The sequence below is a fragment of the Triturus cristatus genome, chromosome 3_1 (assembly GCF_964204655.1).
Source record: "Triturus cristatus chromosome 3_1, aTriCri1.1, whole genome shotgun sequence".
NCBI classification, from domain to species: Eukaryota; Metazoa; Chordata; class Amphibia; order Caudata; family Salamandridae; genus Triturus; species Triturus cristatus.
Window position 1 is genome coordinate 570,100,459 of NC_140583.1, and position 16,265 is coordinate 570,116,723.

Consider the following 16,265-nt stretch of genomic DNA (forward strand, 5'->3'; position numbering starts at 1 on the left):
GGGGATGGCATGTTTTCCTTTGTGATGGCTGAGTTAGGGCCAGAACTCCGCATCTACCTACATTGTAAAAAAATCATGGATTTGACTTTATAAAGTATTATGTCTCCAGGATGCATTTTGGGGGTGTATTGTGTTGCATGTATCAGTCCCAGCCACACAAGTGAAGTACCATTTGTGTTGTGAGACATATGGGAACACAGAATAGTAGAACATTTCTTGTTACCAGTTGGATTTCTCTGAATTTGTATGCTCCAAATGTAAGCCACTGTGCATGAAAGAAGGCATTTTGCAAAAAACCCTCTGACTCACATTCTAGTATGGGTACCCCCAAATTCATAAATGTACATACAAATAACTCATAAACTCAACATCTGGTGTACATGTAAGAAATACATAGGTTTTCTTTATACCCATTTGCACTCTTTATATTTAACTATATGAATTGCTCTATACTAAAGGCAGAGTTCACAATGGTGTGTTTACAACAACATGCTTTCACCGCAACTTTTACCATGAAATGCCTTTACCACACATTGACTTCACCACACATGCCTTTACAACAAAAGGTAAGTGTGTGTGTTTATTATGCATATATTTATAAACATACATGTGTATATATATATATATATATACAAACATATATATACATATATGTATATATTACCTACTGGCGGTCGCCAGTAGGTAGTTATAGTTAGGACCTATTTTCCATAGGAAATCTGCAACATTCTATTTGGAATAACTTTGGCGCCCGTTGACGAATGTTCATGAAATTTTCAAAACTTTTGGCCAGCTCCGGTCCGCTCCTATCCTGAAAGTCTTAGGATGATTTGTGTAGCGGGGGCTGAGAAAAAAGGGGTTCCCAAAACGTGTTTTCCCCATGTAATTTCCCATAGGACCTTTAGCCGCAGCTACAGCCCGAACTGCTGAACGGAATTACACCAAATTTGGCAGAAAGGTAGACCTTGGTTCAGAGTCGTGCCTTTTGCTTAAATGGTGCAAATCCGTTCCGTAGTTCCTGAGAAAATCAAAAGTAAAATCACATATATATCTGGGCGGAGCCTAAACACACATCTCATCGTGAGATCTGATTGGCTCTCAGCACTTCATCCAAGAAGTGTTGGCAGTCATCTTGGGACCAATATACATGATAGCACCTCATTAAAAAGCATTGCAGTTAATAGAAGGTTTTCAGACTTTAGTTACATTATAAATCATTTGTAGATGGTACCATACTCATTTTAGGAATTGTGGTATGTTCTAAGGTGATTTTACCAGCCTTCTGCTGGGATATCATGAATCATGTTTGAGAGAAAACTATTTTCTCATGCTTTTCCCACAGAGGTTTGGAAGGTGATCTATAAGCTAAACTGAGAGCATATTTTCTGTAAATTCACATTATCTTTCTCAGTCATGTGAGAATGAAGTCTGACATTCTCAGTAAAACATGTACATCCAACAAGGGCAGAGACTGTCAGTTGATTCCTTTGTGTTCAACTGCAGCTTCCCAGTGTGTTCCAAAGAACAACTAGAGCGCTAACAGTCCTACTTATGATAAACGTATGGCACACCTGAAGCCATCTTGATTGGAATAAAGTGGTAACTCTTAAAACATTTAATTTAAAAAGGAACAAAATGAGGAGGTTCATTTTGCCATAGAAAGTATGATTATTGATGCAGAAAGAAAAATTAGGGCACATTTTGAGTGACTTCTCAAATCCTCTTCTATTTCATTAAAAAAATTCTGACATGCAGACTGAAAAATGCACTTTCAATACCAGCAGCAGACTTCCCTGGTGAGCAGTAGCTTTTCTACAGTGATGTAATGAGCAACCAGAGTGCTAACATTGTGAATTTATGGCAAATGTGTTACACATATGAATGCAATCTTGATGGAATCAAAGTAAAAAAACTGAAAGTATTCCTACTGAGGAGAGTGTAGTAAATGAGGAAATTAGGAAACTTCATAACAAATAAGTCTCCCAAGATGGCCACCAGAGACAAAAGAGCCCAAATGTAGCACAAATATCACCCAGATGTAGCCCAAGTATAGCCCAATGACAGAATGTCCCAGAGTGTTTTAAAGTACAACTAGAGCGCTAACAGTCTTACTTATGACAAAAGTATGGCACAACTGAAGCCATCTTGATTGGAATAAAGTGGTAACACATAAAACATTTAATTTGCAAAGGAAAAAAATGAGGGGCTTCATTTTGCCATAGAAATTATGATTAGTGCTGCAGAAAGAAAAATTAGGGTACATTTTGACTTCTCAAATCCTCTTCTATTTCATAAAACAATTCTGAAATGCAAACTGAAACATGTACTTTGAATACCAGCAGCAGACTTCCCTGGTGAGCAGTAGCTTTACTACAGTGATCTAATGAGGAACTAGAGTGCTACCATTCAGAATGTATGGCAAATGTGTGACACATCTGAATGCCTTCTTGATGGAATCAAAGTAAAAAACTGAAAGTATTTCCTACTGAGGAGACTGCAGTAAATGAGGAAATTAGGAAACTTCATAACAAATAAGTCTCCCAAGATGGCCACCAGAGACAAAAGAGCCCAAATGTAGCCCAAATATCACCCAGATGTAGCCCAAGTATAGCCCAATGACAAAATGTTCCAGAGTGTTCTTAAGAACAACTAGAGCGCTTACTGTCTTACTTATGACAAAAGTATGGCACACCTGAAGCCATCTTGATTGAAATAAACTGGTAACACTTAAAACATTTAATTTAAAAAGGAACACAATGAGAGGGTTCATTTTGCCATAGAAATTATGATTAGTGCTGAAGAAAGAAAAATTAGGGCACATTTTGAGTGACTTCTCAAATCCTCTTCTATTTCATTAAAAAATTCTGACATGCAGACTGAAACATGCACTTTTAATACCAGCAGCAGACTTCCGTGGTGAGCAGTAGCTTTACTACAGTGATCTAATGAGCAACTAGAGTGCTAACATTCAGAATTTGTGGCAAATGTGTGACATATCTGAATACCTTCTTGATGGAATCAAAGTAAAAAACTGAAAGCATTATCTACTGAGGAGACTGCAGTAAATGAGGAAATTAGGAAACTTCATAACAAATAAATCTCCCAAGATGGCCACCAGAGACAAAAGAGCCCAAATGTAGCCCAAATATCACCCAGATGTAGCCCAAGTATAGCCCAATGACAGAAGTGTGCAAAACACTTATTTTTTGTGTTTTTGCAGTTTTATATAGTGCAGACTTGTCAGATATTGGAGTGCTTTACATGAGCATTGGTTACATCACACAAGAACAAATTCATTTTGGTTGTAGACATGGGGAGATTAAGTGAGTTGACCAGAATCACAGAATGTCGAGCTGAAGCAGAAACTCCAACCTGGTTCCCCAGTTGCAAAGTCTGCAGCTCTGGAAGTAACACCACATCCTCTACCCTAAGTGCGACATTTAATCAAGTGGTCAACTGGATAAAAAAACATAAAGATAACAAATAATTTAAAAGTGCTTTGTCGCTATTTGGAAACTCAGAAAATATGTCCTCATTTTAGTTTTTTAGTGCACTAACCATAATTTTGATGCAAATAAGACCCTCTCATATATGTAATTTCTAAAGGAAATGCTCTAGGTATTACAGTTCTGATTACTTCAAGATGACGTTTGGCGTTCCACACTTTTGTAATAAATATTGAATGTTAGCAATCTAGTTGTTCATTAGGATACTGTTGAGAGGCAGAGGCCAGGGGCACGGACTCTGAAAATTGAAGGCAGGTAGGAGGGTGTAGAGACAACAATTTGACGACACTGGGCAGGCAAGATGGGCCGTGGCAGCACAACAGACTATGGAGGGCAGTGAAAAGGGGGGCAGGGGCAACAAACCAACAATACAGGACTGGCAAGAGAGGCTGTGGCAATATAATAGACCATTGTGGGCAGAAGGAAGAGGCAGTGGTAGTACAACCATACATGCCAACAGACCCGATTCAGCCAGGAAAGCTCAAATGGGCTTTATTTGATCTGTTTCCTGTCTACAATCTCCTCTTTTTCAATGTAACTCAAAGGGGAAAATCAATACCCCAGTTTTTTTTCAATATCTCCCTCTTACCAAGTTCAAAATGTTCGCAAGTATGGTACACTGGATCATGGAAGGCAGGAGGAATTGGGGTAGGGACACGGACTTGGATAACAGAGGACAGGAGGGACATGGAGAGGTGCACCAAACTGACCCTGCAAGGCAGGCATCAGGGTTTGCAGCAGCACAATACACCACACAGGGCATGCGGGACGGGAGTGCAGCACAACAATCCATAGAAAGCAATAGGGAGGGGACAGGACCATGCACATTGACAACAGAGAACAGAGGGGAAAGAGGCAATGATAGCTAGCACATAATGGACAGAGAGGAGAGAAAGCTGCAGCATAACAGACCATAAAGGGCAGGAGGGACGGATCAGGGGCATTACAATGGAACAGACAAGCCAGGAGGGAGGGAATAGGGGTCTGCACATGGAAACAGAGGGCTGGGGGCAAAGGGGCAGGGCAGGAGCAGCAAGATGACCATGGAGGTCAGGCAGGATGGGCACTAGAAGAAAGACACACCATGGAGAGCAACAGTGAGACTATGATGGCATACACACAGACCATGGAGGGAAGGTGGGAGGGGGTCAGGGGCAGCTAGCTGACCACACAGGGAAGGTGGGAGGGGCCGTTGCAGCACAGAAGAACATGCATGGCAAGCGGAAGGGTTAGTGGCAGCACAATGGCTATGATGGGCAAGAAGGAGGGTGTAGGGGCATACAGAAAGGACCATGGAGGATAGAAGGGAGGGTCAGGACCTGGGCACAGACAAGAGAGTTCAGGGGAAGGGGCCTCACAACAGACCACGTGGGGCAGGCAGGAGGAGCAGTTGCAGCACAACAGACCAGGGAGGGCAGAAGTGTGTGGCAGTAAAATAGACCATGGAGGACAGGAGGAAGGGGATAGGGGCATGGCATGTGGACAGGCAAGGTGGAGGTGGCAGGGACAGGTTACAGTCATCTTACAATGCTAGGCAGGTGGGAGGGGAGTGGCAGCTCAACAGAACACTCAGAGTGGATAGGAGTGGCAGGTCCATGGAACATGGTGGGCAAAAAGGATGGAGCAGGGGCATGCACAAAGACATTGGAGGGCAGGGGGAAGGAGAATAGGGGCAGCAAGCTAAGAACAGAGGCTAAGCAGGATGTCAATGATGGGGTATAGAATTGGGCAGTGGAGGGCAGGAGGAGTGGACTGGTACATCATGCTAAATGGAGTGCAGTGGCAGCACATCAGACCATGCATGGCAGGTGGGAGGAGGCTAGTCCATGGATTCAGACAACAGAGGATAGGGAGGAGGGGGATGGGGCAGCAAGCTAACTGTTCAGAGAAGGTGGGTATTAGGAACTTTATTGTTTTTAAAATGTGTGTCTGTGCGAACTACTTAAAATATGAACAAGTATGCAGCATAATCTCACTTTTATTCAGGAAGAAGAGGACGTTTGTGACAGTGACTCCGGGCTCACTTGGCAGAAACACACCCTGACCCTCCACCCCCCATCGCAAAATGTAATGCCTGTGAAAAGGGTAGGTGAACGCAGTGTTATATAGAACATAGTCCTGAGAGCACGATTGAAAATGAAAACTATATATAGTGTATGGTATAAACTATGCACCAAAAAGTGTGATATAAGATGAACCGGGCGTGAAATATAATATGCAATACATTGTACGCAATGACAGATTCATTGGAGAGCGTGAGATAGCACAGGCACTAGCGCGTGCTATACGATATGCGCCTTGGAATGTAATATGCACAGGGAAGTGTTGTGTAACCTAACTAGTCTCTAAAGTTGTAATATAAAATATGTGCTGGGGAGTGTAACGTTGCATAAGCACTGTGACAAAGATATGGATCCCAGATTGTAATATGTATGGCATAGCGCTGTGCGTTATAACATAGGCATCGAGGAAGGCATGTTAGATGGGGCAATATAACCCGTGCGAAGGCAAGTGTGGCATGACATATTCACGGGGGTGGTGTTACAGTGCACATGGGCTAGAAATTGTCATAGCATACGCACTAGCTGGTGGAAAACAACACAGAGGTGTGTGGCACTCTGCGGACACTAGTGGGTATAACACAGCATTGGGCTCAGCGAGGAGCACGCTGTGACTCTCAAGTGAGGTTCGTCTCCTTTCCAGAGAGTAAAATAAAAAGTATTACACATCCGGCGGTGGATGTGTGTTTTATTAACCGTGAGGGGGGTTTCTTGCATAGTTTTGGTCGAATTTTTGTCGAATCCCCTTTGAATGGCTTGGTGTGCATGTGTATTAAATGTGCCCGTCAATAGCTACTCATGTTTGTATAAATAAACAACAAGGGTGTCTACTTGGAGCGTACCCACCGGCGGGGGCGCTGGGATTAGGCACGGTAGGGCGTCAGACACGTCAGAGCTTCACTAGCGGTGTAAATACATTCCACGTGGATTCATTGTATGCATAGTCGCCTTTTAATGAATATCATGCAAATCGTCATGGTGATAGGTACGTACGGTTTGTCCAGCAAGTCCTAGGTGTTTCTATAAATATATTTTTTTTAAATAAATAAATAAAAAACTATGGCCAGCACCCGGGTCCCCGGGGCCATAAGTGGCCTGAGGAGGGGGGCAACGCATCCCCCCTCCTAAATTTTTTTTAAAAAAGGCCATGCCCCGGGGGTTGTGGTCCCTGCGGCCAATAAATTAGAAAAAGAAAGGGGGCACACAGCCCCCCTTCTTAAAAAAATAAAATAAATAAAAGACCGGCATCGCGCCGGGGGCCACGCCCCCCTCCTTGCAGCACTCTGCAAATGCGCCCCCTGCCTGGCGAGTTGTAAGTTGGGGAATTAATTCCCCTTCAATACTGAGGGTCCCTGAGGGCCAACTAGCCCAACATGTATCTCCAGTATGCGCCAGGGAGCTGTGTTGTAGACAGGTGTTCTGAGGCCACGCCCCATTTTACACCTCTCTGCAGCGCAGCTCTGTGGAGCTTACTGGAAGCACCTGGTGGGCTATTTACCCCTAGGGACCCTCAGGATTCAAGGGGACTTAATCTCCCAACTTAAAACAGCCAAAGGGTGTGTTTACACTGTGGGGAAGGGAGGGGACAGGGCCTGAGGTGACGTGTGCAAACACGCCCTATGGCATGTTTTAAGTTGGGGGTATAATTCCCCTTCAATCCTGAGTGCCCCTGGGGGCTAACTAACCCACCAGGTGCTTCCAGTAAGCGCCACTGCACTGCGTTGCAGAGAGGTGGTCTAGGCTGTGCTCCTTTTTACATCTCTCTGCAACGCAGCTCTGTGGCGCTTACTGTAGGTACCTAGTGGTCTAGTTGTACCCTAGGGACCCTCAGGATTCAAATAAACTTAATCTCCCAACTAAAAATGCCCACAGGGTGTGTTTACACAGTGGTGAAGGAAGGGGGCGGGGCCTGAGTTAACTTGTGAAAACACGCCCTGTGGCGTGTTTTAAGTTGGGGAAATAATTCACCTTCAATCCTGAGGGACCCTGGGGGCCAACTAGCCCACCAGGTGCTTCCAGTAAGCGCCACTGCACTGCGTTGCAGAGAGGTGGTCTAGGAGGTGCCCCTTTTTACATCTCTCTGCAACGCAGCTCTGTGGCGCTTACTGTAGGTAGCTAGTGGTCTAGTTGGACCCTAGGGACCATCAGGATTCAAGGGGACTTAATCTCCCAACTTAAAACGGCTACAGGGCGTATTTACACAGTAGGGGAAGGGAGGGGATGGGGAGTGAGCTGACATGTGCAAACACGCCCTATGGCACGTTTTAAAAGGTAGTTTTAATCCCCCTGCCCTATTATATACCAGGGGCTTACAGAGGAGATCATGCTAATCACAGGGGGACCCCAACGCATACTGTTCCCTAGAGTATGTAGGTGTTTTCACTGTATTCTAAGTGTCTTTTAACATAGCACTGGCTCTAGGACTGGTTAGTCAGACTCAGTTACCACCAGTATCTGTATGAAAAAGTTGAGGGTCCAGGATGATTTTGCAACAAGGCTTCTTTCTGCTCTTCTGTTTGTTCTTTCTACACGTTATCCTTCTTCCTGCACTTTTCTTCGTCTTTGAGGACTTCTGTTGCTTCTTTCTGCATTTCTTTTTTTTTCTTCTGTGCATTTTTTTTTCTTTCTTCACATGTCCTATCTCTGTAGGCATAGTTAGAAATTAGCATTTAATAAACCTTTGAAATTCACTGAAAAAACCATAGGTTTCAGGCACGTTATAGTTAGGAATTAGCATTTAAAAACCTTAGAAATTCACTGAAAAAAACATAGGTTTCAGGGGCATTATAGTTAGCTGGACTTGTGATAGAGTGGCAGACGTCCTCTCACCCTAATATAACCTTTGATACACACATTCAAAAATAGAAACTAAAAGTTTCAAAACAATGGGCATACCAATACCAGTTACAACAACCTATTCAGTAATTCTAAGATCCACATACACATCCACTCATTCACCAACAGTCCTATACAGTCACAAATACATGGACTCACTCATCATATGTACTAATACACCTATACATCCTGTTACACAACGCCACTCATCCATAGAGTTACTCACACACATAATCATTCATGCTAATAAACAATAAAACATCCATTTGCTTGCATAACAAGTTATACACACACCACCACACTTACTTCTACAGAAACTTACACATACTTAGTCTTTTAAACAATCACTTATATAAACACATACTTATTCATACAGGAATTCTTCCAATCTCTCACTCTCACATATACTCACTTACATCCACCAATATTCACATATACTAGTTTAAAACATATGTAGTTACTCATAAAGACACGATTGAGACAGTCATTCGCTCACTAACACACCCATACACACACTTATCCACCCATACAGTCCTGCACACATGCTGTCTTCAACACATACAAACAGTGAGTCACTCATTCATGCACCTATGCACTACATAATACCCCCCACCGAACCATACAGACACACAGACACTCATACTGATACTCAAAAAACCAACTAATAACCTATATAGACACTCATGTAGCTACTCACCAACCCATGCAGCCACTTATACACAAAGTGAGTGACTGATACAGATATTTACATATTTAAATATTACTCACTAAGCCATGAATTCACTGAGATACACTTAATCAGTCAGTTATACAATCAATTTAAAAAAAACAAATCATCCATTTAGACACTTATATACCCATCTATTCTTCCATCGACCTTGAGATATACATATAAAAAACATATTTAATTTTCAGAAAAACACGCATTCACTGGATGATGTCATGAGTGATGTCATTTGAGATGTCATCAGTGATGTCATGAGTGATGTCACTGACCATGTCATGAGTGATGTAATATGTGACGTCATCAGCAGTGCATTGCGGGCGCGCAAGTTATAGTTAGCTGAACTAACTATAACGGGGAATTTCAATGGTTTTGTACGAGTGAAAATTCCAGCTAACTATAACGCCTCTTAAACCTATGGTTTTTTCATTGAAATTATATATATATATATACAGCTGGACACTTCCACCTTGAATCCTGCTTAGTTGAAATAAGCCGGGGCTTTACATAGACGACGATGTCGTAGCTTAACACAAAGCTTGGGCGAGGTACTTACTTACACCCACAATTGTTTAGGATCAGCGGTCTTCAACGAACAGGAACGGCATTTAGGGGCATGACGAAGGAGAGAAATAGGAAAGGCACTCACCTTGTGAACTTTCGTAGTCCTCTTTCTATGCAAACAACGCTGCTCCAATGAGGCTCCTTGGTGATATACAAATACAAGCCCCCGCGAAATTTGCAAAATATTGACAGTCGAGCGCAGTACTGGCAGGAAGAAGGCAATCGCCGAAACGCGTCCCAGGCGCGAGACTGATGCTCAACACGCTATGATTTTAATGCTGGATGGTGGAAAATAAAGCCTGCTGTTGCGAGATCCCAGCTGTGTCAGACCTGCTTTCTCAAAAGGAGGTGGGATTGGTGGTAGTGTTTGTGCGGAGGTCGGCTCTGCAAATTTGGCACGCCTCTCGTTAAGGAGCTCCGTGACGGCCGACAAACTTGTGGTTTGATGCTGGAGGCATGGCGCGGCGCCCCCCCGACCTGAAACTTGTTTTGGCATTGGGGAGAGAGCAGCGGATCACCGCTGAAGGGATCAACAATACAGCTGGACACTTCCACCTTGAATCCTGCTTAGTTGAAATAAGCCGTGACTTTACATAGACGACGATGTCGTAGCTTAACACAAAGCTTGGGAGAGGTATTTACTTACACCCACAATTGTTTAGGATCAGCGGTCTTCAACGAACAGGAACGGCATTTAGGGGCATGACGAAGGAGAGAAAGAGGAAAGGCACTTACCTTGTGAACTTTCGTAGTCCTCTTTCTATGCAAACAACGCTGCTCCAATGAGGCTCCTTGGTGATATACAAATACAAGCCCCCGCGAAATTTGCAAAATATTGACAGTCGAGCACAGTACTGGCAGGAAGAAGCCAATCGCCGAAACGCGTCCCAGGCGCGAGACTGATGCTCAACACGCTATGATTTTAATGCTGGATGGTGGAAAATAAAGCCTGGCTGTTGCGAGATCCCAGCTGTGTCAGACCTGCTTTCTCAAAAGGAGGTGGGATTGGTGGTAATATATATATATATAAATATATATATATATATATATATATATTATATATATATATATTATATATATATATATATATATATTCACTGAAAAAACCATAGGTTTCACACATGTTATAGTTAGCTGGACATTTTATTGATAAAAAACCAATGAAATTCCCCCGTTATAGTTAGTGCAGGCAACTATAACTCACGCGACCGCAATCTTCTGCTGATGACATATGTGTCTTTATGAAAAAAAAATATTTGTAATATATGTATAGCTAAAATTTAATGGAAGAAGACATGGGCAAATAAGTGTCTAAATACAGTATTAGCATCAGCAGAGGATTGCGGTCGCGTGAGTTATAGTTGCCTGCACTAACTATAACGGGGGAATTTCATTGGTTTTTTATCAATAAAATGTCCAGCTAACTATAACATGTGTGAAACCTATGGTTTTTTCAGTGAATATATATATATATGTATATACCTGATGGTTTCATCTGCAAGTGAGTGCGTCCTTGCTCGATGGGCACTTTTAGTGAAAAAATGTAACACAGCAGCCCTGCCGTGAAGGGCAGCACCATATTCAATCTGATAAGAGGCTGTGACTGGGAACTGTACCATAATGTCATACAGCACTGCGGATGAGGATAATTAAAACCGGAATCAAACTGGGGCCCACTTAGGGTAAATAATGGATTTTTTAATTGTGTGTGACTACGCAGAACTTACGAAAAGGAGAGCAATACACCAATTCAGGACTACTAAGCCCGACATGCATTGCAATGTAAACGTATTCACGTGGCCTACGAAGGTTAAGCCTGTATTTAAATGAGGTAATTGGAGTTTTCTGTGCGTCGCATTGCCTATGAGTAAGAGGTTGTACCTCGAAGCACATCAGGCTGAAAGCAACTCGGGATGCCTTTGCTGGTTTTCTTTGTAAATAAACCTGATGGTTTCATCTGCAAGTGAGTGCGTCCTAGCTCGATGGGCACTTTTGGTGAAAAAATGTAACACGGCAGCCCTGCCATGAAGGGCAGCACCATCTTCAATCTGATAAGAGGCTGTGACTGGGAACTGTGCCATAATGTCATACAGCACTGCGGATGAGGATAATTAAAACTGGAGGCAAACTGGGGCCCACTTAGGGTAAATAATGGATTTTTTAATTATGTGTGACTACGCAGAACTTACTAAAAGGAGAGCAATACTGCAATTCAGGACTACTATTCCCGACATGCATTGCAATGTAAACGTATTGACGTGGCCTTCGAAGGTTAAGCATGTATTTAAATGAGGTAATTGGAGTTTTCTGTGCGTCGCATTGCCTATGAGTAAGAGGTTGTACCTCGAAACGCGTCAGGCTGAAAGCAACTCGGGATGCCTATGCTGGTTTTCTTTGTAAATAAACCTGATGGTTTCATCTGCAAGTGAGTGCGTCCTTGCTCGATGGGCACTTTTGGTGAAAAAATGTAACACGGCAGCCCTGCCGTGAAGGGCAGCACCATCTTCAATCTGATAAGAGGCTGTGACTGGGAACTGTGCCATAATGTCATACAGCACTGCGGATGAGGATAATTAAAACCGGAGGCAAACTGGGGCCCACTTAGGGTAAATAATGGATTTTTTAATTGTGTGTGACTACGCAGAACTTACTAAAAGGAGAGCAATACTCCAATTCAGGACTACTAAGCCCGACATGCATTGCAATGTAAACTTATTCACGTGGCCTATGAAGGTTAAGCATGTATTTAAATGAGGTAATTGGAGTTTTCTGTGCGTCGCATTGCCTATGAGTAAGAGGTTGTACCTCGAAACGCGTCAGGCTGAAAGCAACTCGGGATGCCTATGCTGGTTTTCTTTGTAAATAAACCTGATGGTTTCATCTGCAAGTGAGTGCGTCCTTGCTCGATGGGCACTTTTGGTGAAAAAAAATATATATATACATATATGTATTACCTACTGGCAGTCGCTAGTAGGTAGTTATAGTTCGGACCTAGTTTCCATAGGAAAAGCGTTTTTTGTTTTCCCAATAACTTTGGCGCCGGATGACGAATCTTTGTGAAATGTTCAAAACTCGAGGAGCGCTCCAGTCAGCATCTATCCTGAAAGTTTCGAGGTGATTCGCAAGTGGGGGCCAAGACAAAAGGTGGGTCCCAAAACACGTTTTCTCCATGTTATTTTCCATAGGAAACTTTAGACACGACTACAGCCCGAACTGTTGAACGGAATTACACCAAATTTGGCAAAAAGTTAGCCCTTAGTTCAGAAAGAGACCTTTTTTTTAAATGGTGTAAATCCGTTCAGTAGTTCCTGAGAAATTCTAAAAAGAGAGGTCAAAAAATCAATTTCCCATAGGAAACTTTAGACACGGTTACAGCTGAAACTGCTCAACGGAATTACACCACATTTGGCAAAAAGGTAGCCCTTGGTACAGAAAGAGACCTTTTTTTAAATGGTGTAAATCCATTCAGTAGTTGCTGAGAAAATCAAAAAATAAAAGTTTTGATATATAGAAGCATGGTGGATCTGCGCACCCTGCTGATCACGAGCTGCATTCTAATTGGCTGTCAACACTTCAAACCAGGAAGTGTTGGCAGCCATCTTGTGCCTCTGTAGAACTGAGGCAAAAGAAAAGAGGTAAAGAAACGCGCAAAACAACAAAAGGGGGCAGGGTAGAAACACCCTGACCCCCTAGGCCTGCTCAGGGGGTCCACAAGGACCCCCAGGGCCCAAAAAAGCATTTTTTGAAAAATAAAAATTGGCCGAATTCGTGCTGGGTGCGCGCGAATCCGTCCGAGAAAATTAAAAAAAAAGTGCTTTGTTTAATTCATGGGTACTCACAAACTTTGTCTCGGGGGCCAAATTAACAGTTTGGTTTGTGGCCGAGGGCCGCACCAGTGGGAACGGGGTCAGTGGGGGGCGGGGTCAGTGGGGGCAGGGCTAGAGGGGGAAAAAATCACTACTGTTTCAAAATATTACTAGACAATGCTGTATTTCCAAAGCAGATGTAACTACATGGAGCACATGTTTATAATAATGTTTTTATAATCAGACAATAGCAATCTTAAGTGGGATTGCATGGCAATTTGCAGTAACCAGATATACAGCACATGCCCAGTGCAGCACAGGCTTAAGAGTCCCAAAAATAAGTACGTTAAAGACAAACACTTTGAACTTATTTTACATTTCATGTCGCCAATTAGTTTCCTGTAATCTGGTACCAAGTCTGAAACGGCAAGCCTTAAGAACTCATCCAGATGTATGTCTGTTAGCTTATTTCTGAGTTTGCTCTTCAACAGTCCCATTGTGGAAAATAAACATTCGCAAACATATGTTGACCCAAACATACAAATTACCTTCTGGGCCACTGTAAAAAGAAGAGGAAGCTTGTAAGAAGGCACAATTTTCCAGAATTCTTCTGGTGCTTGCCCCAAAAAGGATGCATCGAGGGCGGAATTGTGCTGCATGTCAATCAGCTCTATTACTGCTTGAGTCCTTTCCATGCCAATAAGGGCAACAACATCAAGATTACGTGCATTCACCATCCAGGGGTTTTCAACCAGCCTGAACAGAGGGGTGAGGGCTCTGAATTGAGAAAATCGGCGTTTGATCTCCCCAGAAATTACTTCAAGACATGCACCAAGGTCTAGCTTTGACAGAATTTCTTGTGCATCTGGAAACTTTTGAATCACAGCCAACAGTTTTGGGAAGTGGGTGAAGTCACTATCATCCAGCTGTTTTTTGAATAGCACAAGCTTACTTTCAAAAGCATAAATACCATTCATCAAGGAGCACACAAGCTGTTGTTAATCTTGCAGGGTCAAATTGAGAGCATTAAAATGTGTGAAAATATCTGAAAGAAAATGGAGCATAATAAGCCATTTCACATCCGTTAGTTCTGGGAATGAGTGACCTCTACTGTTCACAAAGAGTTCAATTTCAGGAAGCAATGCGATGAGCTGCTCCAGAACCTTCCCTTTGCTTAGCCAATGCACGTCAGTGTGCATCAAGACGTCTGTATATTCCGCTTCAGATTCCTGCAGCATTGCTTTGAAAAGTCTATGGTTCAGAGCTTTGGCATGGATAAAATTAACAATTTTCACTGCACCTTTTAGGACATTATTCAGTTCTCCATGCTTTAAGTTTCCACACAATACTTCCTGGTGAATAATGCAGTGGTAGTCTATCACAGTCTGTCCTATGAGCTTCTTTTTAAGCATAGCTATGAAGCCTCTGTCATGGCCTACCATGGCAGGAGCCCCAGCTGTTGTTATGTTGACAAGAGTGTTCTGTGGTATGTCATTTGTTTTAAAGTAGTTGCACATGCTGTCCAGTATATCTTCTCCTCTTGTGTGCCCTTGCAGTGGTAGAAGGCACAGGAGCTCTTCTTTGGGATGAAGCGATTGGTCCAGATACATCACCCAAACTAATAACTGGTCCACATCGCCTATGTCTGTTGACTCATCCATGGCAATGCTGAAGAACGGTGACTCTCTGACTGCTTTGATCACTTGCTCCTGGACGTTTTGTCCCATTGCCTCTATTCTGCGTGCACAGGTTGAATCTGCTAGCTGCAATGCACCGATTTCTTTTAAAATGCTGGCTTTATTAGTGTAGCTGTCAAATACAATTTCGGCTGCTGAAAGGAAATATTTCTTCACCAGCATCTATGAAAGGTTTCTCATGTTTGGCAAGTAAGTAGCATATTTTGAAAGACACTTCTGTAACAGCCTCAGATTCCTTCATCTGACAACGGATGATCTTCTGTTGGGAAAGAAGCGCTTGCTTTAACAATGCCACTTTTGCAGAACGCAGTTTTGAGTTCAGTGGGAAGTTCACAGTGAATCCAGAGTGCCGCGTTCTGTAGTGCCGTTCTTAAGAACATTTACTTTCTCTTTGCAAAGCAAACAGGTGGCTTTTTCTTTTGGGCATTCCACAAACAAGTACTCTTCTTCCCATGCTTCCTGGAAGGTCCCGTGTTAACTCTGGAAACTGGACTGTAGGCCATTGCGGAGCTCTCCAGCTAGTTTGTTACTATGCAATAAGTAACATGGACCAGGAATCAGATTTTCCACCCGACACTACCCCACGACCAATACGCCCCACAACCTATGGACCGACAATGCGTCACGACCGCTGGACCAACACCACATCACGGCCGATGGACCAACACCACTTCTCGCAACAGATCTGTGAGCAACACCAAAGTAATGTTTTGTTTAAACTTACAAAGTAATGGGTAAATCAGCAAGTGAAAAACAGGTAGCTTTCCTAAAGCCAGTGGTATATGTAGGAAATGTGTCACTCAATGGGGATGTGAAATAAATGGCATGCTCGCACACACGTGTACATACCAGCACACGTTCACCCTTGGGAATCGTAGCGCCGAATAACAGATGTTTTTTGCTACCCAACTCATTTTATCAACCTCAGATGGATGAAAGGCAGGACCTGCTGGGATTTGAACCTGTGATCATGAGGTAGAACACAGGCCCCTGCAGTGAACTCGTTAGTCCACTGAGCCACCAGACCCCGCATGCACACCGTGCAAGGATAAAGAGTAGAAACATATGGGAGG

The 16,265-nt window shown here is 43.0% G+C and overlaps 1 protein-coding gene across 1 annotated transcript; it reads right to left on the reverse strand.

Moving 5' to 3' along the window:
- Nucleotides 1–14,493: 14,493 nt before the first annotated feature.
- Nucleotides 14,494–15,354, reverse strand: LOC146860570 (zinc finger BED domain-containing protein 5-like). Its single transcript, XM_085646158.1, has one exon. It carries the CDS (start codon nucleotides 15,352–15,354, stop codon nucleotides 14,494–14,496), a length of 861 nt encoding a protein of 286 aa, XP_085502284.1.
- Nucleotides 15,355–16,265: the final 911 nt, after the last annotated feature.

What these genes read in the sequence shown, in the direction of transcription:
- LOC146860570 (XM_085646158.1), bottom strand. Translation starts at nt 15,354, where the DNA reads ATGCTGGTGAAGAAATATTTCCTTTCAGCAGCCGAAATTGTATTTGAC.